This window comes from Tympanuchus pallidicinctus, unplaced genomic scaffold (assembly GCF_026119805.1).
Source record: "Tympanuchus pallidicinctus isolate F22 unplaced genomic scaffold, pur_lepc_1.0 scaffold11, whole genome shotgun sequence".
Taxonomy (NCBI): Eukaryota; Metazoa; Chordata; class Aves; order Galliformes; family Phasianidae; genus Tympanuchus; species Tympanuchus pallidicinctus.
Genome location: NW_026294627.1, coordinates 2072398 through 2099020, shown reverse-complemented (window position 1 = coordinate 2099020; position 26623 = coordinate 2072398). Strand labels below are relative to the sequence as shown.

Sequence of the window (26623 nt, the reverse complement as noted above, 5' to 3'; positions counted from 1 at the left end):
CCCCTTTATTTTCTCTCCAGAACCTCATAGAAATGTGTGCATTATCTTTGGTTGAGTAGAGCTCATTTAGGGGTAATACAGAAGTGTAGTTTCCTTATTCAGTTTACTTGGTAGAGAGGGATGCAGAAGAAAATATGTCTAATTACTGGTATTGTCTTAACAAATGGTGGGAAAAGAGGTTGGATGTCCTGATGTTCTTGCTACATTCTATTATGGGTCACCATCTTATAATGTAAGTTTCTTGTTGGCCATAGAAAACACTAGGAATTATCATAGAATCATAAAATGGATTGGGTTGGAAGGGATCTTAAAGCCCATCCAACCCTGAGCAGAGTTGCCACCCATCAAATCAGGCTGCCCAGGGCCCAGTCCCACCTGCTCTTTGAGCACCTCCAGGGATGGGGCACCCACAGCTCTCTGGGCAGCGATTCCAGGGCCTCACCACTCTGAGTAAAGTATTTCCTCTCAACATCTCTAAATCTCTTCTCTTTTAGTTTTAAACCATTCTCTCTTGTCCTATCACCATCAGTCCATGCAAAAAGTCCTTCTCCCTCCAATTTATAAGTTCCCTTTGAGTACTGGAAGGGAACTTAGAGGTCTTCCCTAAGTTCCCTTCTCTTCTTTGGGAATTAGATACAAAGTTTTCCCAAAACAAAAAGTCTTTTCACCACGCTGAATGATTTTTCTACCAGTTTTTTCTTGTTCTCTACAGGATGTCTCAAGATTTTTAAAACACATTCTGCTGCTTTTCAGGAAAAAAAAGAAAAAAGAAAAAAGGAGAAAAAAAAAAAAAAAAGAAAAACAAACAACCAAAAAAAAAAAAAAGAAAGAAAGAAAGAAAAGAAAACACAACTTAGACCATTTTTCCTCTCTAGTGAAAAAAGCAAATTTTCTCCCAAGCAGATTCTGAAAACCTCTGCCTACTGCCTTCATCTGGGATGTGTGAGACACATTCCAGATTTTTTCCTGCCTAATTCAGATTAAAGACTTAAATCTCCTGTATCACGGGTAATAGCCCAAATCTTCACCTGGTGGTTGGTAGAGGAAGGAGTGCAGTGCACTTCAGTGAGATTCATTCCGTAACTGTCTAGAATGGAGATGTCACATCTGCATTTGATGCCACCATCTCTTCCTCTCTCTGAGACTCACTAACATGCAGGCTGATTCCACTCAGCTTGTGGATTCCTGGCACCCTGCACACCCAGTGCTTGAGACTGACATTGTGAATGATTGAAAATGTGAAGCTTGAACTTGAATCAGACTACACTGTCAAGCTGGTTCTTCTGGCATTCATTATTTAAATAGAATCATAGAATGGCCTGGGTTTAAAAGGACCACAGTGATCATCAGTTTCAACCCCCCTGCTATGTGCAGGGTCGCCAGCCACCAGATCAGGCTGCCCAGAGCCACATCCAGCCTGGCCTTGAATGCCTCCAGGAATGGGGCATCCACAACCTCTCTGAGCAAATAGCTGCATGTATTATCTATTAAATTGAGGTTTTTTGAAGAAACCTTTGTCCAAGAATGGCTTACTAGACTAATAAATGCTATTTCAATGTAAAAATAAGACTGTTTTCCAAGTAATTTCCATTTTGGGGGAAGCCAGAGTAGGATTTTGATGACAACAGCAGCACACTGCTCACAGTAATCAAAATATATTCAAAAATATTTTAATTTCTGGCCCCCAAATCTTGCCCTCTCACAAATTAAACGATGCAACTCAAGAGGGGAGACCTATAGGTTTGCAAAACTGAAATAATTAGGGTAAATTGCATTCCAGCCTGCTTCATGCTTTCCCACAATACCTCAAATCTCCACTACTGTTTCAAGCTTTTCTGGACCTCCAGCTCATTGCAGTTTTAGATTTATTTATGGAAAGGTCACAAACCACATCTTTTGGACAGGATATTACCAATTGCCAAGCAAGTCCCATACCAGCAGAAGAAAGGCTCAGTGGTTTTGTCCAGAAAAGAGAGGTTTTGTTGCTTTCTTCAAGCTGGGTTCGAGCCAAGGAGAGTTAACTTCTCATTATTCTCTCTTGTGCCTGCTTCTTTCCATGGTCTTTGCCAAAAATGTGAAAGGATGTTATACCTACAGGTTAATTTATTTCCTACAAGGACTCCCTGGGATTCAAACCTTTATTATAAATCTGAAGATTAAAGTTTAATAAAAAACACAGGAATCTTTTATGCAACAGAAGAATCTCCCTGAATCCTGGTAAATAATATAACACTGTTTAAGCCATGGTTGTATATTTGCTAAGATCAGATCATTGCAGCCCACAATCACCTTGCAATAAGAATTCAATTGGAATTACTCTTAAATAGATGACTAAATGTCTGCTGAAAACATAAGAGCATTCAATACTACACTCATGCCTGGTCTGTGCTTCAGACCAGCTATGGAATATCACAGAAGTTTTCAGACAAATGGAAATGGCCAGAAAAGATTTCCCAGGTTCACTATTTTGCATTCATGAGACAAGAACACGGAACCTGGTACCAGGTGGTGTTAGCATCCTCACCAAAGTGCAATGGGAACTGTCACAAAGGACTGAGTTGTTTCATCTAGGATGGCAAATACCAAATGATAACAGTGTAGGACGTTAGTAACTACAGCCATAGAGTCACTTATGAATCTGAATGCCTGACATATCCAGTTGAAGTTTAGGATCTTGGATTGAAGCTAACTTCCCAAATAGCATGACTGTTGGATCCCACTTTCTCTTGCTGTTTTGGGGAAGACTAATGCGTAAATGGGTGAAAAGCTCTCTCTCTTCTGCCTCTGAGTGGTGTTTTCGTCACTCACCATGAGATTTCACTGGTCAGACATAGCTGTAGGTGTGTATATTTCACAGCTTTTCTGACTGAAGGGCACTATCCAAACATGAAAGAGCATGTTGTTAATAATACCTGAAGTTCATGCAACTCTTTTTACACAAAGATATCAGACATGGTTTGGCAGAAACTTTTTGAATTAAGTATTCTGAAGTGCTCGTGTGACTTGTTTCTCAAAAAATCTAAGGCTCAGTACCAGAGTCTGCTTGGGAGATCAAAAGTCTTCTCTTGTTCTGTTGCTTTCTTCTTCTACCACCTTAAGCAAGTTACTCTGCCTTCCTATATCTCATTCATTGCTCTGTAAAATGAAGAAAAGGACTCTTGCTTGCTACTTACCTTACTTGCTTACATTAGGTCTTAGTTAACAATTTAAAAATAAAATCTATCTTTCTGCTCAGCTTTCTGTGGCTCTATTCATCCTACAAAGGGCAGCAGCAATAAAAGATTAGGGAAAAAATTGCCCAAAGCAGTGGAATGAGAAGAATCTATTTTAGAAAGAAAAAAAGCACGTCCTGCCAGGTTAGTTGATGCCATTTTAGCATAAACAGTTTTGAAGGAGAAAACTTTGCTTCCCATAGCACAAAGGTGGACTGAATCAACCCACCAGCATTCATGCTCACATCTTCATGGAGAAAAGATATTTCACTCTTCCAGCTTTCTCATCGCTCTGTTGCCATAACTATATAGGAGACACATAAAGCTATCTCTACCATTTAAACACCTTCATTTTGACAGAAAATTGGATGATATGACATGCTGCCTTCTAGAACAGGTGCTGTCTATCACCTTGCTGCTAATCTCTGTGATTAGTGACCTGCAATGTAAGTCAGCTATCAAAGACCACCTGTCCCTTTTGCTGTAAGCGCCTCCTAGCATATCACTTTGTGGTGTCACACTCTCTTGTCTGGTTTTTTGATTGATGGAAGTTTGTCTTTTGAGCGGTGACTCAGAAAATAAATCATTCCCCTCTCCATTCATTGAGTGCGATTCTGCAGCACAAAGCTGGTGTGGTTAATCAAAGCTCCAAAGAGCAACAAAAAGCAACAGAACCGAGAATGAGGAGGATAGATATAAAGGATAAAACATAGTAAAAAGGATTATTTGGGAGCCAACCAGAGCAAAAGAAAAATAAAAACAGCTGCAAATAAGCAGTGCACTTACTGCACCAGACTAGAAAGTCAGGTTTTTTTTGTTCCGTTTCTTAACAAGTATTCAAGGATATGAGAAGAGCCTCACATCTCTGAAAAATGTAACTATGGTGAGGAGTTTGATGCCACACGTTTTAGCCTGTTTGTAACCCTTACTGGGGTCAGTGGGAATTTTTGAGTTGAGTAAGTAAAGCCAGAGGGATGCTTCTGCTGTGAATTGTGTTCCAAATCAGCTTGTGGTCCAGCTGGCATTGTACACTCAGTGGGTTGTCAGAAATAAGAATGGCTATTGCCATTAATTGTCTTGGAGGGGAAAAAAAAGGTGAAATTTGATATGTTATGCAAACAGCAGGATGATGAAAGAATCAAACGGAGACGGAAACATCGCATCGCAGAACAAGAAAGTATTTTCTGAGTGGAAATAGCTCAGAGCAAAAGGATTTTGAGCTTTATAGTAGGATCAGGACTGGAGGAATGGAAAGGATGGTATTAGAAGCCTTAAATATATATTTTTTTATATCAGCCCAGCACATTTATGGAAAACTTTAAAATTATGAGGAGCAATAGTGAGCTAGTCAGAAAGAAACTGGTGGTTGAGTATGTAACTGAAACAAGTGTGAGTCTTTCTATTCGCTGTGAGCCAGACAAGACACAAAAAATGTGAAGTGTTGATGACATGGATGAAACCATAGCAGTGGTGAAATCAAGACACAAGGAGTAGCAGATAAAAAATAATAATCAATCAGAGAGAGAAGTTCCCCTTCACAAGTCCTCTGGTGGTGAAATTTGGCTATAAAAAGGAGACAACAAGGATTACGTGTCCATGGAGAGAAGCTGGAAACTTACTTAAGTCAGTTAAATGCAACAGTTCCTCCTTAAAAAAGAAAAGAAGAGAAAAAAAAAGCAACTTCATTGTGTGTTTTGGGGGTGACATTTCCTGTTTGAAAAGCACCTCCTTTCAAGCAACCAGAGGGAGAGAAATAAAGGACTGAGGAGAGTTAAATTTATAAAGACATGAATGAATTGGGAATTGATGCATTGCTATACAGGAATGTGTATATGAATGGTGCAAATTTACAGGGCTATTTTTGATGAACTGTAGGAGGAATTTCAGTTTTTCACCTTTCTTTACAAAAAGAAAAACCCTCATCTGGTGGGAATTCAGTCAATTTCCTGATGTTTTTTTGGCCATTTCCTAAGTTGCAAGGTTACTAATGGTAATTACAGACCCTGTTTGTACCTTGTGGCTCTAGCTGTGCAGAAAGGTTTTTTGGCATGTGTGCCTCTTCCACCAGAGGGTTTGTAAATGACTGACCCTTGGTAGGAATTACTGCAACCCCATGAGCAGATAGAAGTCCCCTTCCCTAATTTCGTTCTTGTAGAATACAGTAACCACATTTCTCACTCAAGTTTTGTTTCCCCAGTCCCATGGTAATAAACCACAATTCCAGAGCTCTCTTACAACAGCATTCTCACGAAGGAGCCTGTTTTAAGATGTTTTATTGAAAGGTATAGCAAACCAGTTCCTTTTGAGAATTTTACACAAATAGAGGCGACATAAAAGAGATAAACCAATTCAATAACAACTGAAAAAAACAAAAAAGCACAATTTTTCAAACAAAATAAAACCTTTGGTTGTTTTTGTTTTTGTTTTTGTTTTTGTTTTAGAGGAGGAAGATAGTGCACTGAAAAGCAATCAGATGCTTGATTCTTTTTATGTTTCTGCAGTGTGAAGGTGTCAGTAAGTTTGATTCAAGACAGCAGAATGACTACCTATATTAGGTAGACCTCTTAAACACTATTACTGTATCAAGCAGCTCCTTATCGAAGATCTTTCCTTCTTCATTCAGGGCATAGTTTTGGCAACTCTCAGGCCCTTATTCTGCAAAACGTTTAACATGTATAAATTTTGGCCACTGAGCAGTCCCATTTGCATTTAATGCACTGAATGTATGTAGCTCATGACAGAAAATAAATCAGTGAGCTTGATGGGTTTAAACACATGTTCACAATCAAATGGGTGCTCAAAAGCTCTGCAGATGACTTAAGTAAAGCTCATTTATGACATACGCTCCCAGTTCTTCCATTTGTGTTCAGTAGTTCCTATGTGTTTTGCTGACAAATGGGATGTGCAGAGTTGGTCTGCTGCCGTCACTGGAATACAGTGGGATAGAAATCAGTGGATCTTTTTAAAGTAGCATCTTAATTTCTGGGAAGAATGCCACGGGATCTGTAAGAGTCCTTGGAATTTGGTTCTGTCATTGAAGAGTTCCTTTTGGAGGTTAAAGGGCCAAACCCAATTGAGCACTGTTGGCAAAGACAGAACTGCAGAAATAGGAAGCAGGAATCTCTTTTTCTCAGCACAACTGGAGATGTATCCCACAGCCATCCTGCAGTCCTCACATCGTAGAACCACAGAATGACAGAGTGTTAAAGGCTGGAGGCACCTCAGAGTCCCAGCCCAGACACTTGGAGCAGGGTGCCCAGCACCACGTCCAGGGCTTCAGGAGCTCCCCCAGGAGCAGCCTCCAGCCCCTCTCTGCTCACTGCACACAGCAGTGCAGCCTGGTGACCTGAGGGACCTCCTGGCACAGCCTGGAACTTCTGGGCAGCACCGAGCAGAGCATGGATTTGTGGCCATGAGTGGGATTCTCCCCAAGCCTCCTTTCCTCCAAGCCGAACAGCCCCAGCTCTTTCAGCAGCAGAGCAGCTCCAGGCCCATCAGCATCCCAGTGGCCCTGCGCAGGGTTCTCACCAGTGTGCCCAGGGCGCCTTTGGGCGCTGGGGGCCCAGAACTGGAGCTGGCCCTCCAGATGTGGCCTCACAGTGCTGAGGGAAGAGATTCCCTCCTGCGTTCTCTCATCACCTTGAAAATACGTTTAGTTATATTTGTTCCAGACGGCTCAGCAAGTGAGAAATTCATAATAAAATGCTGCCTTCAAGCCCCTGCATTACTATTATGAATTGTAGGGTATCAGAGACTGTGCTCGGGGTCTTCCATTCCTCATAGAATCATATAGCCTGGAGAGCCAAAATGCTGTGTTACCCCACATCCCTCTAAAACAACCTGTAAAAGCCACAGCACTTCTCACCTTTACTATTGTGCTGTAGCTGTGTTGAGGTGCAGCACAAATCTGTGCTGTAGCACATTCAGAATTTAGCCTTCCAAGGGAGAAATGCCAACAGAATGAGATTCATTCCTTGCCAATGTATTCCATATTTATTTGATATGAAAAAAAAATGAGGTCTGATAGGTGTTTTCCATTCTTTTTCTTCTCTGTTTTTAAATGCTGTAACAAAAAAAAAAAAAAAAAAAAAACAAACAAAAAAAAAAAAAAAACACTTCCCGATGTGGCATTCAGAGACACAGCTCATGTTGTTTCGCAGTCAAGACAGACCAGCTCCCAAGAAACAGCCTGTAATTGCAGATTTTTGTGTTTGGTTTGTGGGTTTTTGCTGTATTTTTCTCATAAACAAGTTAAGATATTCAAGAACGTATTTTACCATCTTGCTGCAAGTCATTGACTTTTTTTTCCAGTGCTTTGTTTCATTTGAAAAACTTGTTGTGAAAAGACAATGTATAAATTACTTTGACAAAAATACTTTTAATACATGGTTTATTTCTGATATCAATTTTCTCTGTGTGCAGATGTGAGCGTGCATGTCAGTGCATATACACACTGGTTTCCCACAGGCATAAATCCCTGGCCATGCTGTTACATGAAGGAGAGCACTATCATTTATTTGCACTTTTTCAGTTCTGCTAAGTTCTAATATATTTCTAGCTGGGTTAAGAGGAGCCCTCTAAATACGAAGACATTTTCATCTGACTACAATCCATATGTCACTCCTTCAGTTCTTCGTTCATCTTTCACCCCTCTGTCTCTGCTCACAGGTTTTTTTCACTGTCTCTCATTCTTTAGTTCATTCCTTCTAAACTCATGAGTTACCAAAACACTTAAAAACACAGTGTAGCATTTCCCATTATTCCGTGTGCCCAAATAGAGACATTTCAGCATGGCCTTATTTCCCAGAGATTACATGACTGATGTACATAAAATATGCCTCCAGGAGGTGTCTGAATCACTTCCTGTGGAAATAAGACTCAGAAAATCACACTCAGTTTGAAATCCCCAAGTGCGAGCCCAGTTCAGACAGATGCAGGTTTCTGCATGCATGTGACCCGTTAGCTGTTGTGATTAGCAAAGTTCTGAGTAACACATAATTGAGACTTTCTCCCCATCAGTAATTATTCTAGGAGGGCTTTCCTGCAGTTCATTAAGTAACCTCTCTTTTGCTCAGTGCAAGAATTTATGAAAGGCAAATTAGCCTTCTGGTGCCCAAAGGCAGGAGCCTAAACACTATTTCTTTAATTTTCTCTTTCAGATTATTCCATTCTGAACGCTACACGGGCATCATTATTTTAATGTTGAATACTCAGACAAGAGTGCCATGGATGTAAAAGAAAGGAAACCGTATCGATCTCTGACTCGGCGCCGCGACACGGAGCGCCGCTACACCAGCTCTTCAGCCGAGAGTGAGGACAGCAAGGCTCCTCAGAAGTCCTATAGCTCCAGTGAGACCCTGAAGGCTTATGATCAAGACTCCAGGTTGACCTACAGCAATCGGGTCAAAGACATGGTGCACCAGGAGGCCGATGAATTCTGCCGAGCAGGTGAGCATATCTGAGCAGGTACTGCTGTAAGCAGTTGTGTTAAACAACTCAGTGTTGAGAGCTGAGGCTGGATAGGGGCTAACTATGAAGGACTACGAGATTAACGAAATAAAACAAGCAAGGAACATTGTTGATGTTTTACACAGACGTGAAATTTATGCAAACTGATGTCAGTAAGTGGGATACCACAAGTCTGTGCTCATTACCATTTACTAAAAGGCATTCTCTAATTATAAATGTTGGAATACAGGGAATACTTTATCCTGAATTCTAGAAGTGTTACATGTGTTGTGTGCATCTGTAACAGCCCTTTGACACTTCCTGCAGTTAAACCAGACACAGTAGGTGCACTCTGCACAGTCAGTCTCCATGTGTCCTGTTATTGCATTGAAAATCTTCTGAATTCCTGGGCAACATGCTTCAGGTGCCCCTACTTCAGCAAGTGATGAATGACCTTCAAAGGTTCCTTCCAACCTGAACCTTTCAGTGATTCTGAAGTCCCTGCCTTCTCAGGGGTCCTTTGAACTATGTAATGTGCCTTCTCTGTCATGAAGGGAATCAACACGCATTTCAATACAGAAGACAACCAAAGGAGAGTACCATTTTCACACCATTCATCTGGCTGCAGCAAAACCTAAGAAGCCTGGAAGAAGTGGGTCAACTGAACTGCAGATGGGCTAAACTATCCTTGGCATTGCACATGGCCTGCAGGCAGCAGGTTTCAGACAGGGATAGGTTCCAGTATGAGAGGAGTGATAAAGAGACATTTTTAAGACACTTTTAAGACTTTTAGGATCCCGTTTAGGGTCACAGAAGTTGTGACAATTTGAAGGTACATGAGTCCACATGGGCTCCAGAGTCCTAATAAAGATTCCAGATATTTTCCTTTTATTGCTAGCCTTGAGTCAGCACAGTTACATTCTTTCTGCTGTTGTTGCTTACATGAGGTAGATTTCTGGCCACTCCTATAGTCTTATCCTCATTATTCTGTAGAGACATGTGTAACTTAGTTCAGAAACCAAGCAGGGTTTCACGTAAATTATTTTTAGAAGTCCATCGAGAAAACATAAAATGGCAAAGTAAAATGGAAGAGGCAGCATTCCAGACAATGAACATAAAAAAGCTGACTCTGACTGCTCTGAGCTCACCCACTGCAGTTTGGAGAAGTTGATTCTCCAAAGGGATTGCATACAACTGCACTAGTTTGACTTGAGGGCTGCTTAATTTCACTCTTCTCAGTACCGTGTAGTTGTGGTTTGGGTGCAACACACATCTTTAAGGCATTCACAAGCAAAATGACTTACATAAGTCTCTTTTGCCACGTACTATTTGTGTTTCATGAAAGTTGCAGCAAGCAACAATTAACAAAAGGGGCAATAGGTGTTTTCAGAAAAAGTCTGCAATCATAAAAGGATTTTCCTTCTTAGCAACTCTGAAGTATTTCATCCTTTCTAAGGAATCTCAGAGGTTTTGAAGAAAAGGACACCTTTTAGGTCACTGAGTTTGCTCACTTCATGCGCTATATTCACTATGCAGGAGAGATGTGAATTAGTGTAGGTCAACGGTTTTCAACCTAAGGGTCTGAGGCCATGAAGGTCTATGGACTTCTCCTAAGAAGTCCAGAAAAGATAAAGAAAATCCTGTCTGTTGACAGGGGGTATAAACTTTTTATACAGAAGCTCATACTTTCCTAGAAAAATTTTGAAGACTACTGAAGTGACTTAAAAACCTATGGTCTAAGTATCTGAAATTGATTGAAAAGTTAAGATTAACCATGTCAGGGTCTGGTTCTACTTCTGATATATCACCTATGTGTTTTTAATTTTATAACTTTTTCCTATTTTATCCAGAGTATTCTAAAGCTGTCCTGAAGAATGATAACAATTACTCTGGACTTTCTATGCCAAATTTTCTACTGGCATAAGGTCATGAATGGACCCCATTTAATGGTGCTGCTTGGGTTAATGACAACTGAAACCAAGACTTATTAGCTTGCACGACATCAACAAGGCAAAGTGAATTTCTCTCCAGAGCTGATTTGGAAGGCAGAGGAGGGAAACATTTCAAATTGACCAAATAAATTCAGTAAATAAACAAGTCAGCATTTAAATGGTTATAGCTAGAGTGTGAGTGCCAGCAAACGTGCAAGTCAGCATAGGAAAAAATAGACCAGATCTGAATTAAAAAGTCTTAGATATTTATTATCTTCCTTTTATTGACTTGAGTTCTTCCAGCTTAAAAGGCAACAGTGAGCATAGAATATGAAAATCGATGCATCTCCTGCTGTTTATTGCAAATAAATTTGATTTTCAGTTAATTGTAGCAGTCATTTTTCATAATTTATGAGCTGTTGTTACTGGAGAGTATCAATCATGCTGCATGTTGATGTGTCAGATGATGTTGAATGTGGCCCCTTGCAAGGGAAGGTGGAGTTCACAGCTGGGGACTCAAACATGCAAGGAAAACCAAAAGATGATCTCCAGTACTCCATGGCAGATAGTTTAAAAACTATCCAGCTTTGCTCTAAAGTCAAAACTGGAAGTGAAAAGTGAGATCTCTGGAGAGATACTACTTATTTTTTGCAATTTAGGTCAAGTTCATTTGCTACCTTGTGCCATGGAGTAGTAGTGGATGTTCTCTCAGATTGTTTTGCGGCCAAGTGAAATGGATTAATCTGCCACAAGCTTGCATTGTGCTCCTCAAGCCAAGCTCCAGATTTGAATGGATGTGTGAGCCCCAAGCAACCTTATCTGTCCGCTCCGTCTGAAAGCTTTAGTCCTTTTTGCTCAATTAAGAAGGTGTGAAGTTCATGAATATTTTAAATAGTTTAAGTGTTATCAGATGTAGATCCATAACCAGCTGAACCATGGCCATTTCCTCCTGACATGATACAGTTCCTTCTCTAAACTTTATGTGGAAATGGTGTCCAGTCCCATTATTCACTTCGCATTTAAACATCTCTTCTCTCTTCTCTATGAGCTGCAAAGTCAACAGAACAAAAATGCGTACTAAAATAATGGTTTTTGGGGGCCAAGTGATCATTAAGGGCATCTGTGCTATAATGTGAGCCCTTCCCTATGCAGCAGGGCACAGGGAGAAGGCATATTGTTCCCAAAAGCATGAAACCAGACTCTTGAAAAGCAGAAATCTGTTTCTATTGGATGCATGTTTTCCACCATAACAAAACAAACACAAGGAGAACCACATGCTTGTGTGGTTTTGAGTAAAGAAACGCATAACTCACTTTTGGATACAACCTTGAGACAGAGGTCCAGACACGATGAACGAATTTCAGTAATGAATGGATAAGAGCATTGCTGTGCCAAGCTAGATTGGGAACTGAACATTCCTGGTGATTATGCATTGGGACTCAGCTTGTAAAAACATGTCTGAACTGCAAACACTGCTCTAAAACTGAGTCTGGAGCCTGTGCATAAACTTGGCAGGTTGAGCTCCATATCTCTTTTGATTGGAGGGGATTAATTTATTGAAATAACGGGAGGAAGCCAGCTAGACTGATTTTGATCACTGGTGTTGGTATTTGGCCACAATCCAGGGCCTGATGCCTCCTACTGGCTATAGATAAAGTTCCTTAATCCATCTGATCAAGGCATAACATAACAGGAGTGGGGCTTATTGTGCCATATATACACAATGAGCAGATAAAGACTTTCACAGGTAGCCAAAATCCTTTAAAGGCATTCAGGACTGCAAAATAAAGTGCACGTTAATAAACAAATGTGGATTAAGATGGAGCCACTAATTGCTCTCCTCAGCTTCCTCATATAAGTTTTCGAACAAAGTGTGCTAATGTTTGAAGAATCTTTTACATCAATTTGGTCTGATTATAAAGCTCAGCATGTAACTAAGCATGAACTCAGGAGTTATTTTTGAGGTTATGTTTTTAGTCAGCTGAACAATTATATCTATTTGCAGCCGACCAATCTCTGCTGTGTCTCTGTAAGAATGAATGGCTAAACTTACTCAAGTCATGAGTGGTCAGCAAGGGAAAAGTGAGCTTGCCAAAACAAATTCAAATACCCAGTAATTAATTTCAGTGATTTTAAGGAGTAAAACTCATTCAAATTTCCTACAGTAGAAGAGTTGCGAGGTGTACAATAAGGCTTTTAGTTATTACTTACGCAAGTTTGACTTATTCCAAAGTTTACTTTCTCATTCTTCGGAAGAATTCCACCATCTCTCCATCCTTTTACTTTCAAACATGATAATTTTATTGAGGAAGACCTGAATTTTTGTCAGGGACAAAGTTCCAGGGGCAGGAATTCAGCTGCTTTTTGGTCTTGGTATAGTTAGCCATCACAACAAAACAGGTGGACTTTCAGTGTAATGCTAGGACTCAGGAAGAAGCAGGTTCATGTTTGAAGACAGGAGATGAATGGTTTCACTATTGACACATGCTTGATAAAACTGTCCCCTATTATAGAATAAACACTGTGCTGAATTTCTCCCAGAGGAGGGCTGCCAAAGTGATCAGAAGGCTGGAGCACCTCTCCTATGAAGACAGGCTGAAGGAGATGGGCTTGTTCAGTCTGGAGAAGAGGAGCCTGTGGAGAGATCTCATTACAACCCTCCAGTATTTAAAGGGAGATTATAAGCAGAAGGGAAATAAATTTTTTACACAGGTAGATAGTGATAAAACAATGGGGAATGGTTTTAAACTAAAGGAGGGATAGTTTAAAGTTATAGATAGGTATAGATTAGATATCAGGAGGACATTTTTCAGTGAGAGGGTGGTGAAATGCTGGAACAGGTTGCCCAAAACTCTGTGGATGCCCCATTCCTGGAGGTGTTCAAGGCCAGGTAGGATGGGGCCCTGACAATCTGGTCTAGTACTTGATCTAGCACTTGGCAGCACTGCCTATGGCAGGAATATTGGAACTCAATGGTCCTCGAGATCCCTTCTAACCCAAATCTTTCTGTGATTCCAGGAGCCAACTTCTCTTTGCGGGAGCTGGGTCTTGAAGACGTGCCCCCCACTCATGGGACTTTGTACCGGACTGATATTGGGCTGCCTCACTGCGGCTACTCCATCAGCGCTGGCTCAGATGCCGACACGGAGGCGGATGTGGTCATGTCACCTGAGCACCCCGTGAGGCTCTGGGGACGCAACACCAAATCCGGACGCAGCTCCTGCTTGTCGAGCCGGGCCAACTCCAACCTCACCCTCACTGACACGGAGCACGAGAACACTGAAACCGGTAAGTGAGGGCAGCGCATGCGATGCAGCCGCAAGCTCTACCAGCAGTGCTTCTTCTTGCACTCCACCTTAATCTTCCTTAGTTGTATTTTTTTTATCAGACTCAGTGAAAATGCTCTTCTAATAGCCCCATGTCACGGCCTTTTGTACTGTCCTACAGAGTGTTTGTTAATAAACTACTGGAGAAGCTCCTACTTATTTATCACTGCGACAGAGATCATTAAGTGGCTGTAATACTTTCTCTGCTTTCTGTAGCGACCTTTCAGACAAAAAGCATTTAAATCTCCCCTCCCCTGGCCAATGATGCTCTTATCTTTGCTACAGATTTTTGGGGCAGATAATTTCCTTCTTTTCCTTGCTGGTTCCTTGACAGGAGCCGTTTCATTTATGTAAATTGGCTGACTGCTCTCTGAAGGAAAACGGCGGTGAAATATTTTTAGAAGCTTTTTTCTTCGTGAGAAATAAAAGCTGAAGGTCACGGATTTTTTATCTCAATAACTTTGCATCCCCAGCTGAAGGGACTCCTGCGTGCCTTTTGTAGGTTCCGCGAACCTTTTGGTCAGCAGTTCTGCCAAGCAGAGTAGGAAGGAGAGAGGATTTTGATTCAATTGCAGCGTGACCCGGGGGTTCACACAACCATATAAGCCTTTGCACCTTTAATTCAATTATGGCACAGCCTGCTTCTTAATATAGCCAAGTCATCAGGAGCTTAAGCTCAGCGCTGAAAGCTGATGTGAAATGACTGCATGGCTTGTTCTCTTTATGCTTTTTGCCACAGTATTATAGTGACAAATGATGATAACTTTTCCTTGGGAAGCCATGACACAGTGAGACATACACCACCCACATGATTTTATGTTTAACTCCAACAAAATTACAGTAGAAGCTTATTAAGTTTCTGTTCAGTGAAAATGATGTATTAGGCAAAGTTCAAAGATAAACGGCCTCTTTAAAGGATGTGCAGAATTTGTTTTTAAGTTATCCTTACAATATTTTTTTACGTTTGTTAGTATAGCATCTTACAGGGTTTCACCCATTAAAACAGGCAGATATGTGCCAGAGTTTAATACTTTACTTCCTAGCCTTGTGTTTCAATTAAAAAAAAAAGATTATGAGAGTCTATTAGAGTTTGCACTCTAATAATGACTCAAAAAAACAAAGCAAACACCTTGCAATTACAGTTTGTTTTCACTTACGCATGTCACTCTCCTGTGCTTTTTATGGTGGTGTGTGCAGCCATGATCCCATTCCACACATCTTTCTTTCCATGCCTAAAAAAAAAAATAAATAAAATAAAGCAAGGAATTTTAATTTATTTTTTCCTCGTTAAGAGGGGAGAATTCAATTAGCTGACAGAGCCTTTTTCACCAGTTTCTGTAACGCTACCTCTGTATGTTCCAATGCAACTTTGTACCTACAGATCACTTACAAATGAAATCATATTAGCAACAACACATTAGCAACAGCGCATGCTTTGAAAGGCTTTGCTGAAACTAATGATAGAGAAAGTAGCACTCATGTCAGGACTCAGACAACCTCCAATTCTTCTTCCCTTAAATTTGATGACACGCTAACCATTTGTTGAACCTCCTTTTCACTGCAGTTAGAAAAGTAAAGACAGCATGGTGGAGAACATGCTTGCAGGATTTTAAGTTTCTTGTTTCTTAGGGTGCAACGCATTTGCTGCCTTAGATAGTGAGTGTTTTGTATGAGGAAAAACTATATCATGCTCAAAAATATAAAATCTGTGCAGCATTAATAGGATCTAGACAGAGGGGGTAGACTGGTATCTAATTATTCCTGATGACAAAAAAAAAAAAGAGGTGGTGGAATGCAAGGGGAAATGCTACAACCCAAACTGTGCTGTTGGAGAGCTTGAACTGATACTGAGACTTCACTGGGTAGATAACAAAAACACCAGCCAGGTTCAAGTTGGAAAAATTTGCTTGGAACTGAGAGATCCATAATTTCAGTATAAGCATTTCAGTTGAATTTGGAGTATAAAGAATCGAAATACAAAGTGCAAAGGAAAAGACTAAGGACAAAATCTGAAGCTTTCAATGTACACAAATAATAATTGGACACATTTTGTAATTTCTTGGCACGGATAGAAGTGTGACAAACATTTGCAAACAAAACCCTCCCAGTCTTAAATGTGCTGTTGGAGAAAGTGAAGTCTGAGATACATTTCAGAAATTTTGTCATGCAAATAGGAAGGTTGCTCTGTTTCCTCACATTGCACAAGAGCAGTGTTCCTGTGGGCCCTGCACAGTTAGCAATCATGTAGGCTATATTAAGAAATCCTAGATTTATAGGAGAAATGTTTTCAAGATGACAAGAAATTTTGCTAATGGCAGCATAAAGTAACATAATGCTATGACTCAGTTTACAGGATACCTTTATTAGTCAATATTAATTGTTGACAGTATTGATAGAAGTTATAGCCTTTAGCTGAAGTCAATAAGGAGCTTTATGAACCTGCCATCAATAGAGGATTTTACGGGACCCATTAAACCAACATTTCCAGTGAAGGTTAACATCAGCAATTTTTACGTTGTTCATTATTTATCCAAAATGAATAATCAGAATTTACTTCTGATGCTTCTAAATCCAAAGCTGTCAAACCACAATTCTACCAAGATATTCATTTTGTTCTTAGAAAATAAGAGGTCCAACTCCCTCAGCTTTTGCAGGTTTCTTTGAGGAGTGGTGATACCTTGAAGGAAGAGATACTCTGTTCAGTAAGTTCAGCCACAATCCACTCCTGTCCTTAAGAAAACCAATGAAGTGATCTGGTTCCATGGCATATTGCAGTCCATAAATCACTTGCACAGGCAGGTGGCATGAAAAGCCATGTGATGTTTTATCCAATCTGTCCCAAGGCTGTCCAGGAGGTTGAATACCTTTACTAAGTTACGAGTTTGTTTTCAGTAAAGTAAGCCTGTGTTTTAACACTGGCATTGTCTTGAGAACAGTTCCTGCACAACCAAACAGCCCTGATAGCCTCTCCTCATATGCCCAATGCTTTTTGCTCAATATGGCTGTTCACTTGGAAGAAAGAGGTAATGGAAGAGACCTCTCTATGTCTCCTCCAGCATAATGCATCACTGAATGCCTGGAAAAGAATTCTGGAGAATACTTTCTGTTATATTAGATTGCAGTTTCTCCACAAGACTGATACGAACAAAAGAAGTTCCTGAGGTGGTCACTGGATCTTTGCCTGACATTGACTTCACCAGCATTACCTTAGATAACCCTGATCAGCCTTTGCATTGACCTAGCAGATCTTGAATATAGAGAAGAACACAGTTAATGAGAACACAGTAATTGTCTTCCTGAAATTGACTTATTTTTCAGCAATTCAGCCAAAGCCAAAATATTTCTAATCACAGAGTCATCATCACAAAAATACAGAGCCACAGAATAATTTTTGTTGGAAGTCACTACTATTAGTCCCTGATCAAGCTATTTTCAGCTTAAGGTAGGACTAACTAGAAGGTTTGATCAGATTGTTTTGTGCCTTAATTCATTGCAATTGAGTATCTGGAGAGTCCACAACCCCTGTGTTAGTTTTGGTGCTGATCATTGACATTGTGAACAACTCTTCTCCTTGGAGGTATTCACAATTTCTACTGCTACAACTCGTATGCTCACCATGCACTTTGGAGAGCAGTTCTGGTTCTGTCTTCTGTATATCCTCACACATAGAATAGTTAAAATATATCAACTACATTTCCCTTTAGCCATCTCTTTGAACTGAACAAAGCAACTGTGATCCTCCTCTCCTCATAAACTGTTGGTAGTAGGCACTGGCAGAGACAGTCAAAAAAGTCTGGAAACTCCCAATTTTAGAAGTTTTGAGGTGTAAACCAGAGAAATGGCAGGCAGTGGTCTGGATTGGATGCTGCCTCAGTCAGAATGGTTGTTCCTGCTGGCCTCTTCAACATCATTTTCTCCACTTTCAATAGTTTGTAGCATTGCTGAGATTTCTTTGATTTGAAAGCTATGCAGAACAGTTCAGATGGGTTTTGAGAATTTCAGGCTTTTTTACTGTCTAGGGTACTCCTAACAGATGCATAGATGGTTGGCTTTTGTGGGTAAGTACCTGTGACAAAGGCTGTGAATATCTCCCATTGCTCAATAGGGAAGGTCCTACTCTACATCTACTCAAACTCTTATGAATCATGCAAAGAGTCACCTGATGGATTTGAGCATGAGAGATGAGCAAAAACATGTTGGTATTCCCATGCAGAATACCTTCTACACACCAAAACCAAACCAAACAAAAAACTAATACTTCTGTGTCTACCTTCAATGGGATAAAGAGTTAAGTGGTTTATTCAGCACATCTGCTTCAGAATCACCAGTACAACCATATTTTAAACACTCCTCTTTGTGAAAGTGGAGTTGAGCTTAATTCTTAGCTATTCCATGGAAGCTGAGGTGAACTAAGTATTCATTCCAGTTTTAACCTGAGTTTAGCACTAATTTCCACTAAGGTACGTAGCTGGTTAAATGTGAGAAGTAGTAAGAGAGAGGGGGAGCATTTCTTTTTAGCAGGACCAGTTAGGAGTGATTAATGTCCTGTACATGTGCAGAGTGAAGCTGAAGTTTTTTGTCCTCATCTCCTTTTGGAACGAATGTGGGCAGTATCAAGAAGGCAGAAGGATCTCACAGGCAGGATGAGTAAAATTACGTGGCTCATGACAGTTTGACCAAGCTGGAGACAATACAGAACTAACTACTCAGCTGTGATAGACTGTGTAAAGAAATCATTGCAGAAGTGCTGCTGAAGCATGGAATTTCCTATCTTGGAGATTGAGAAGTAGACTTACAAACTAGTAAACTGAATTTCAGTAATTTCTAGTAAACTAAAATTCCAGATCTAACAGCCACGGAAGCCAAAATTAAGCTGCAGGACAGTTACTGCTAAATCGTACCATGTGTGTCCTCCTTTCCACCTTAGTAATTAAAAGAATGTGTTCCTGCCAACAGTTCCACTTGCATTTTAAGTGAGTAGAAAGAGTGAGAAAGGCATTGTTGGAACTCAAAACACCCATGATCTGGATGTAAGAAAAATCAGCACCAACGTTTCTGCCACTCATCTGTTGGTTGCCTCTCTTTAGTAAGAGCAGTCCATTTGTCTTTGGCATTACCTCTGAAATCACCAGTCAGTACCAAAAGTTGTATGGTGGGTATAGCAATTCAAACACTTACTCACTTGGTGACAAGATTAAGAGTACCAATTCATTTTACTTTGCTGGACCCACATCCTACAGAGAGAAATAATTTTTCTTTTAGTCACTGCTGTTCTGGGGTGCATTTAAATGAGCTTTAAAACTGTCAAGAAAACAGTCAGCCCCATACCCAAACCCGTTCTCCAAGCCTCAACAGCATGACTAGAAAGGTAGTGACTACGTTATAGTTAATTTTTGCTTTCCCATCAAATAAATTGCCTTTCTAAAAAATTATCATATGCTTTCGTAAAACTGAAATGCACTAGCAATCAGGAGCAGGAAAGCTCACATGATAGCTCTGCCTGTTCTACCATCACAGACCCAACTCGTAGCCATTTAATTGACATAATACATGATTTAAAGAGCATTTCTTGCAGTAACCACCACACTTTCTGATTCCACATTGCTAAAGCCATTATTGCTGCTGGAAGGAGTGCTTAAGAAACTGCATAGGAAATTAGGACTTGATAAAAATGAATGCACATAGAAGATATTTAGAAACACAGGGATACATTATAGCAGGAAATAATTCAAGACAAGTTCTTCAAGCAAGGAACACCAAAGAAACTATATAATTTTATTTCTCCTGGGTAGTTAAGAAGTCTAAGTAATTATTCCCCTTATTCAGTTGCATCTGATACAGACCTCACCAAAGCCCTTGAAAATCCTTCTCAGACCTAGTACCAGCAAGCTGTAAATGTACTGTTTTAACACAATGCAATATGCTGTTCACCACCAGGTTTCTTGCATTCATTTTGACTTATTAAATCAGAAAGCTGTTCTGATTATCAAGCGACATACTCCTGAATTTCATCAGCCTTTTACAGGTACTTTCTCTTTTTCTTTTACAATACCTAGTGGAACATTAGGCAAATGGTAATTATTTCTGAGTATTTCTCTTGTTCTCTTTGGTTGTCTGGAACACATCCTCCTAATGTTATCTGTAATGTGTCCACATAATGTATCCACCAGTGGTCTTGCAAGGTGTTCCTAGATAGCTACGAACCTCTGCACGGGAAAGATTTTTACACAGTCTTCTTTGCATTCACTTCCCTGTTTTCCCAAACCATGCTGACCCAAACTACTGGCTCAAACTACAGTTCAATAAATCAGTGCAATTAGCACTGCTACAATTCCTGTGTAATCTTAGCATTACAAATTATTTGTTAATACTCTGGTTGATAATCCATGGTGACTTTTCTTTTTATTACCATGTTTTGCTGAGTAATTTCCTTTCAGGCTTCATACGCTCCATTGTTAATATTGTTACCGTGGTTGCAGCAACTTCTTTTTTTTTTGTTCCCCTTTGAATTAAATAATGCATTATAAAGTACTTCCACTAAATGAGTGCATGCTTCAGACCTGCTTCTTCTGCAAAAATACGATACTCAGTTTCTGGAAATTTTAGAAAAGAGATTAAAAAAAAAAATCCTTTTTCAAAATAGATAAATTTTATTAAAGAAATGTGCTATGAGCTCTATTTTCTTAAGTTTCCTTTATGCTTTTCGAGTTGAAGAAGACAAGAATAAATTAGAATTTCCAGTTCAAGATCAAACATCTGCTGGCTGTCATCTTTCACTTGCCTCCTATCAGTTGTAACCTTACTATTAACAAGATGCTTCAACTTGAAATAATAATTAGCCGGAACTTTTAAGACTGAATATCCATCATGAGTTGTAGAAGACAGAGAAAATCACAGAAACAAGCATCAGGTCCAAAAAGAGATTTTCACTAATTTCCTTCCCTGTTTCAGTTCCTGGAAATTTTTTCACTCTTACTTAACTTTTTGATATTACATTAGGATTGCTTGTATATTGCAGCCTGATTGCAATTGAAGCTGCTTTATAGAGATATTCAGAGACTTGATGATCACTTGAATGTGAAGGTCAGGGGAAGGAATCTGCCTTTGGGCCCTCCAACCATAAAGGTACTAATATTCCTATGAAGAGTATTAGTCCTAAAAAGGAGTCTTTTGCTACATGACCATCCGAAATGCAACATTCTCTGCTGAAAAATGTCTCCCTTGAAGGCTGTTACATCCTACTTTCTTGTGATCCAACTTTCTAACTGCTGACATCCTTGATGATGGATTCCTAATGTCTCTCATTTTCTGTCCTCTTTTTTTTTCTTTTTTTTCCCCAGACATTAGACCCTAGATGCTTCTTGAAAGTGAAAAGGTGAGGTACCTTCTCACTTCACAAGAGTCTCAGAGACTTTTACCTTGATGGGATGATATATTGATTAGGTTTAGGGCAACGACAAACCCTTCATATTCCTCCATTTTCAACTGAACCCTGGCCACTGAGTGTAAAAAACCTTTTAAATTAGGAAAGAAGTGTATGTCACTGTCTCTCAGGCAGTATTCAACACACTGAAGGCTGAAGCTCCTTTTGGTACCACTGAGCTCACTCTGGGACCTGAGACTGTGCCAACTGCATCCATGCTCCCAATTTAGAGGATGAAAGTACATGAGATTAATCTGAGTTTAATAATTAAACTTCTGCATTACTGAATAGTATGTTCATTTTGTTTCTCAGTGAAAGGGTTCCCACTAATTTCTAAGGCTAATTTTTGTCCTCACTGGCCTGTTTGCCTTTACAGAAAAAGAAGGCTTTCAATGTATTTTTGTTTCCATATGATATGTCCCATATATGCTGTATTTTCTGTACTGCACATGAACAGATGCTGACATTAAAACCCTCCACAGTAGTATTCTGTTGTAGTGAACTAAATAAATATAACTAAATAAAAATACTTGGGTTTGAGGTGGAGTTTGTGTGCCAGTGCCAATGGAGAAGGACTAATGCCATGAAGGGAGATACATGGTCAGGATACCAAGAGCTGTCAGAGCTGGTGTGAGCATCAATGCTTGGGGCAGGTTGGACCTGCATCTCAGTGTGTATTTGGAGCAGGATTTTTCTTGCAGGGACAAGAAACACTTGTTCCATCCTATGCTAATAGTTGACTCCTCCTGGGATGGACGAGGGAGAAACGATGTGGAAAAAAACAAATGACTAAAGGGAGAAATAAATCAAAACAAGGAAAGAGTGAAGGCTGAGGGCTCAGGATGGTCTAGCATCTACCTCTGTAGCCAAAGGATCTCTAGCCTGTAGAGTTAAGCCTGTTGGTGAGCATGGGCCAGGGAGACAAAGATTGTTCTCCCTTTCCTTTTCCTCCTTTTCTGCTCTATTCCAAGTGCACAGGGGGTCACACCAAGCTGGTCAAGACAGGTCAGTGTGCTACCTCCACCCTCTGAAGAGATACAGCACTATTTTCTGCACAGGAGAAAAGGCATTCCAGGCTTTCTCTCCAGCCTGGCATTTCCAGATGCTCATACTTGTTTCTCTGAATTCCCCTTTGGACTACTGTACGTACTTCTAGGTCCAGGATGCAGTGTTAGGTCATATCTAGTCCAGTATCCTCAAGTGCCCCTCCGGGTATCATGTTTTGTCTCTTCAGCTGAGATACACCTGCACCCATAAGCAGAACAGAGTGAGAAATAATAACACTTTATTTTGGTTTTACACATACCTGAAGGTGAGATCCAAATAAAGGAAAGCACATCTTCTGTCATGAGAATTTGCTCATTAAAATCTCATTTCTTCATTTCTCAGAGGCTCTTTTGATTAACTGTTAGGCAAAAAGTGCCATTTTGTTGAATCCAGAGCAGTGATAGAAAATGCAAGACTGCCCTAATTCTGTAAAATTTTCAGTGTTTCTTTGAGCTGCCCCTAAAAACTTTAATGCCTTAAGGCAAGTTATTCTTTTGTTTGGTTTTTCCCACCATAGATTGTTTGGAAACACGCATACAGTGAAAAGATTTTACTAATAATGCATCTCTGGTGTTCATCTAGAATAAATATTTTATAAACATAACTTTATTATGGCATAGTCAAAAGTCTTTGCCATATATGTCTAAATAATGCAATGACATTTGGGCAGCAGACAATACAGGACTCAGAGAAGGGCTGCTTTAGAGTGGGCACCAAAGGGCAGTCCAGATCTAACCTACGGCTCTGCTACAGACATTGCTTGTCCTTGGCTTTATCACCTCATTTCTCTTTCTGGAACATAATTCGTTATTTCAAAACTTCCTTTTTCACTTTCTTTTGAAGCGTTGAACCCAGTTGTTTTTGTGAGGCACTGGAACTGAATGCCAGAGAATGTAGATGTCCCATCCCTGGAGATGCTCAAGAACAGATTGGATGGGCCCTGGCCAGCTTGACCTTGTTAATAGCAACCAGCTCATGGCAAGGGGTTGGAACTGGATGGGCTTTAAGCTCTCTTCCAACCTAAGCCATTCTATGATTTTCTAATCAGATATATCGGTACTGGAGCAAATAATGCAGTGGTAATCTGCTTTGAACCAATAATATATTAAGTGAATGCTCTGCTCTCAAGTACTTAAAATGTTTGCACAGCCACCCTCAAACATGAAACAAATGTCTCTGAGGGAGGCAAAAACACCTGCTTTTTGTTGATGCTGCTGCACTTCATAAAAAGCTGGGGAGAAGAATTGCATGACTGTGAGATGGAGAGTGTCAAACAAGATTGAGCAAAAACTCTCTCCAGGAGATCACCAGAGCTTCCCAGGTCCTCTAATGGTCACCTATGCTCTTGGAACTCGCTGAAAACCAACTCAAAAAGGCTCAGAAATGTGCCATCTCCCCTCACAGTATCCATTGATTTTTCCTTCCCTCTCAGCTCTCTCTGCAGGAGAGACTTTTTCAAGCCTCCTAGCCATGAGTGCAGTTCTCTTCTTACTGCTGCATTTAATGACCTCCAAAGGTCTGTAGGGTTCCTACAACCAACTTCAAATATGGCAAAACTGGGGAAGAGTCGCTTTGTCAAAGGGACACCTTTTCACTGCATTTGGAAGCACAGGCTTTGATCGCTGCCCTGGTTTGGTCATTTTCTAGTAGGGAGATAAAAAAGATTTTTTTTTTTAAATTTAGTTTAAATACGCATTTAGTCATTTAAAAGAGAAACTGCTAAATGTGAAATTGGGAATTATGACAGTCTCTCTCAAACTAAGGCTTAAATTCAGAATAATTACTTAGAGACCTATAAGTCCTTCTTGTAAGTCAGAGGGTGGTGAGGCCCTGGCACTGCTGCCCAGTGCTCCATCCCTGGGGGGTGATCAAGGCCAGGTTGGATGGGGTCCTGGGCAGCCTGAGCTGCTGGGTGGCAAGCAGCCCACGGCAGGAAACTGGAGCTAGATAATCTTTGAGATCCCTTCCAACCCAAGCCATTCTATGACTCTATGATTCCATGATTCTCAAATTGCTTTCAAGTCTCTATGTCTTAGCTGCCAAAGTTTCAAAGAAAATCAAAGTCTTGATCCGGGCAAGAACCAACAGAGGTCTACAGAGGGGCTAAATCAGCTCCTGACAAATTGCTTCTTCTGCAGCTGGAAAGAGAGATTTTCCTCACCTCAAATCATTCAAGTAGATCCACTCAATGACTATGCAGGGAGGTGAGAAATTCACAGCAGTTGAACAGGATGTATGAATGAAATTGGAGACCAGATATTATGTTATAATGCAAACTGTGTTTGGAGAGACAGCTGGTTTAAAAGCTCCCAGGCTGCCATTTGCCCCATACCCTTGCAGAGATCCGCTGTCCCCATGGTCACATCTCTGCAACATTTTGCATCATCTGACTCTGATTTGTACCCCAAAAAGATGTGTTCTCAAGGACAGTGTCACCGAGGTGTGATTTCTCACCTCCTTGTGCTGGGATCCCCTTGGGATGCTGCTGTCCCACACATACTTTCACCATGGTAGAGTAGCAGAAATGCCTCCCAAAAGACAATCCTCCCAGTTTGGGTCAAAAAAATGACCAGTGGCTGAAGATGGACTATGAAAGCACCTGGGAAATATTTAAGTCACCACTGTCAGCCAGGAAAACGCATTTCTGAACTCTCTTGGAAATGTTCCTCAGTTCCAGCTAGCACACTCTTTTTCTTAGTTCCAATTAATTTTCTGTGCAAGACTTATTTTCTTCTTGTATATCCAGGTTCAAGCACTTTTATTAATCACAGTCTTGGAGGAGAGGGTGAAATTATAACTGAATTCTAGTTGCCATTAAAATGAAGCTTGACTTGAATTCCAAATAATTGGGAAGAAAAAGCAGAAAAAAAAATCCAGCAATCATCTACTGAATAAGAAATCTGTTGTTCACCATTTTCGCTTCATAAAGATTGTAAAAAGTAGAAATCTGAATAAATGCATGCTAAACTATATAATTGCTGAAATAAATATGTATAGATATAGGATATTCTTTGATTTAGCATAAAAGAGCAGCAAATTATACCAATCAGTGAGAATCAACCAGTTTTAACAGAAAATAACTGAAAAGCACAAATGCAAAACAAGATTAAAACTGATTATTTAAATCAAGATTCTCTGTTTGCTAATTTAGACCATGATTACAATTTAAATCAAGTCACTCTGCCATGAATAGTTTAAGGACAATGATTTCCCCTTCTTACATTATCTGTGGATTTGTTAGCTACAGAGCACTATGCTACTTGCTGGGCTTGAATGTACAAATTCTCCATCTTCAGCCATGTTCTTTACTTGCCTCTGGTTTTGGTGTTTGAAATAGACAAATAACAATCCTCATCTGCACGAATGCAAATCTGGAAACCACACAGTCTCCAGGATGGTTTTATTTCTTTTGGGAGCCCTCATTGGGTAATTAAATTGACACAAGTGCAATCCCAGAGCCAGGTTGTGGTGCTGATTCTCTAGTAACACAGGGGCTGGAAAAGCAGCCCTAGCCCCATATTAGAGTATTAAGGGAGTGACTCCCTCTCTCCTAGGTACCACTGCTTTGGATAATTACATTCCACTTAACAAAACTCCCTTTGCACCTGCAGTTGGACGAGGTGTTTCTCCTCCATTAAATTGCTCTGTTTTGCTGCTCTGCTTTACCGAGCAGCTGTTAATGTTCCACCCCAGAGGTGTCTGCAGTTCAGTGATGGGTGAAATGATTAAAGCTAGCAAAGCACTTGATCACTGGGAATGAAAGGTGCTACATAAACATACTCCATTGGTTTTATTAATGCTCAATAAAGCAAACTTTTCCTGTAGCTGGTTCTGTTCCTTGTTGGTGTTTAATAAAACTCATTCACTGTAGGAGAGATGACAGGTAAACATGGCACAAGTGCAGGTTGCATTTTTCAGGTTTCCTTAAAGGTGCTTTTTTCCCAAATTGATGGGTTGTCCCAACTTAAGCTAGAGGACCATGAAATGAGTGCTGTGCCCTCTTGTAAAAGTCTGAAGGAATATTAATCTTGAGCCATTTCCCAGGAGAAACAAGGTGATGACCTTGGGCATTGCACCCCAGTGTTAGAAGAGTAGGAAATCTTGACATGGCATCACTCTGTCAGTTGAAGAACAGTGAATGGCCGTAGAGCAATTTCACGTGATGCAGTTATCAAGAAAACAGGGCCCTTCATGTAAATCAAGTTTCAGTCTTTAACCATATTTTAAGTTTGGTTT

General features: G+C 40.2%; 1 protein-coding gene across 6 annotated transcripts in view; it reads left to right on the top strand.

Moving 5' to 3' along the window:
• The window catches only part of TENM4 (teneurin transmembrane protein 4), an 810928-nt gene that overhangs the window by 461601 nt on the left and 322704 nt on the right, over window positions 1–26623 (top strand). For all 6 annotated transcript variants that reach the window (XM_052669278.1, XM_052669305.1, XM_052669320.1 and 3 more), the window contains 2 exons: window positions 8372–8660; window positions 13610–13879. In XM_052669278.1, coding sequence (XP_052525238.1) covers window positions 8438–8660; window positions 13610–13879 — 493 coding nt within the window. In that variant the 5' untranslated portion in view covers window positions 8372–8437. The remainder of the gene's footprint in view (window positions 1–8371; window positions 8661–13609; window positions 13880–26623) is intronic.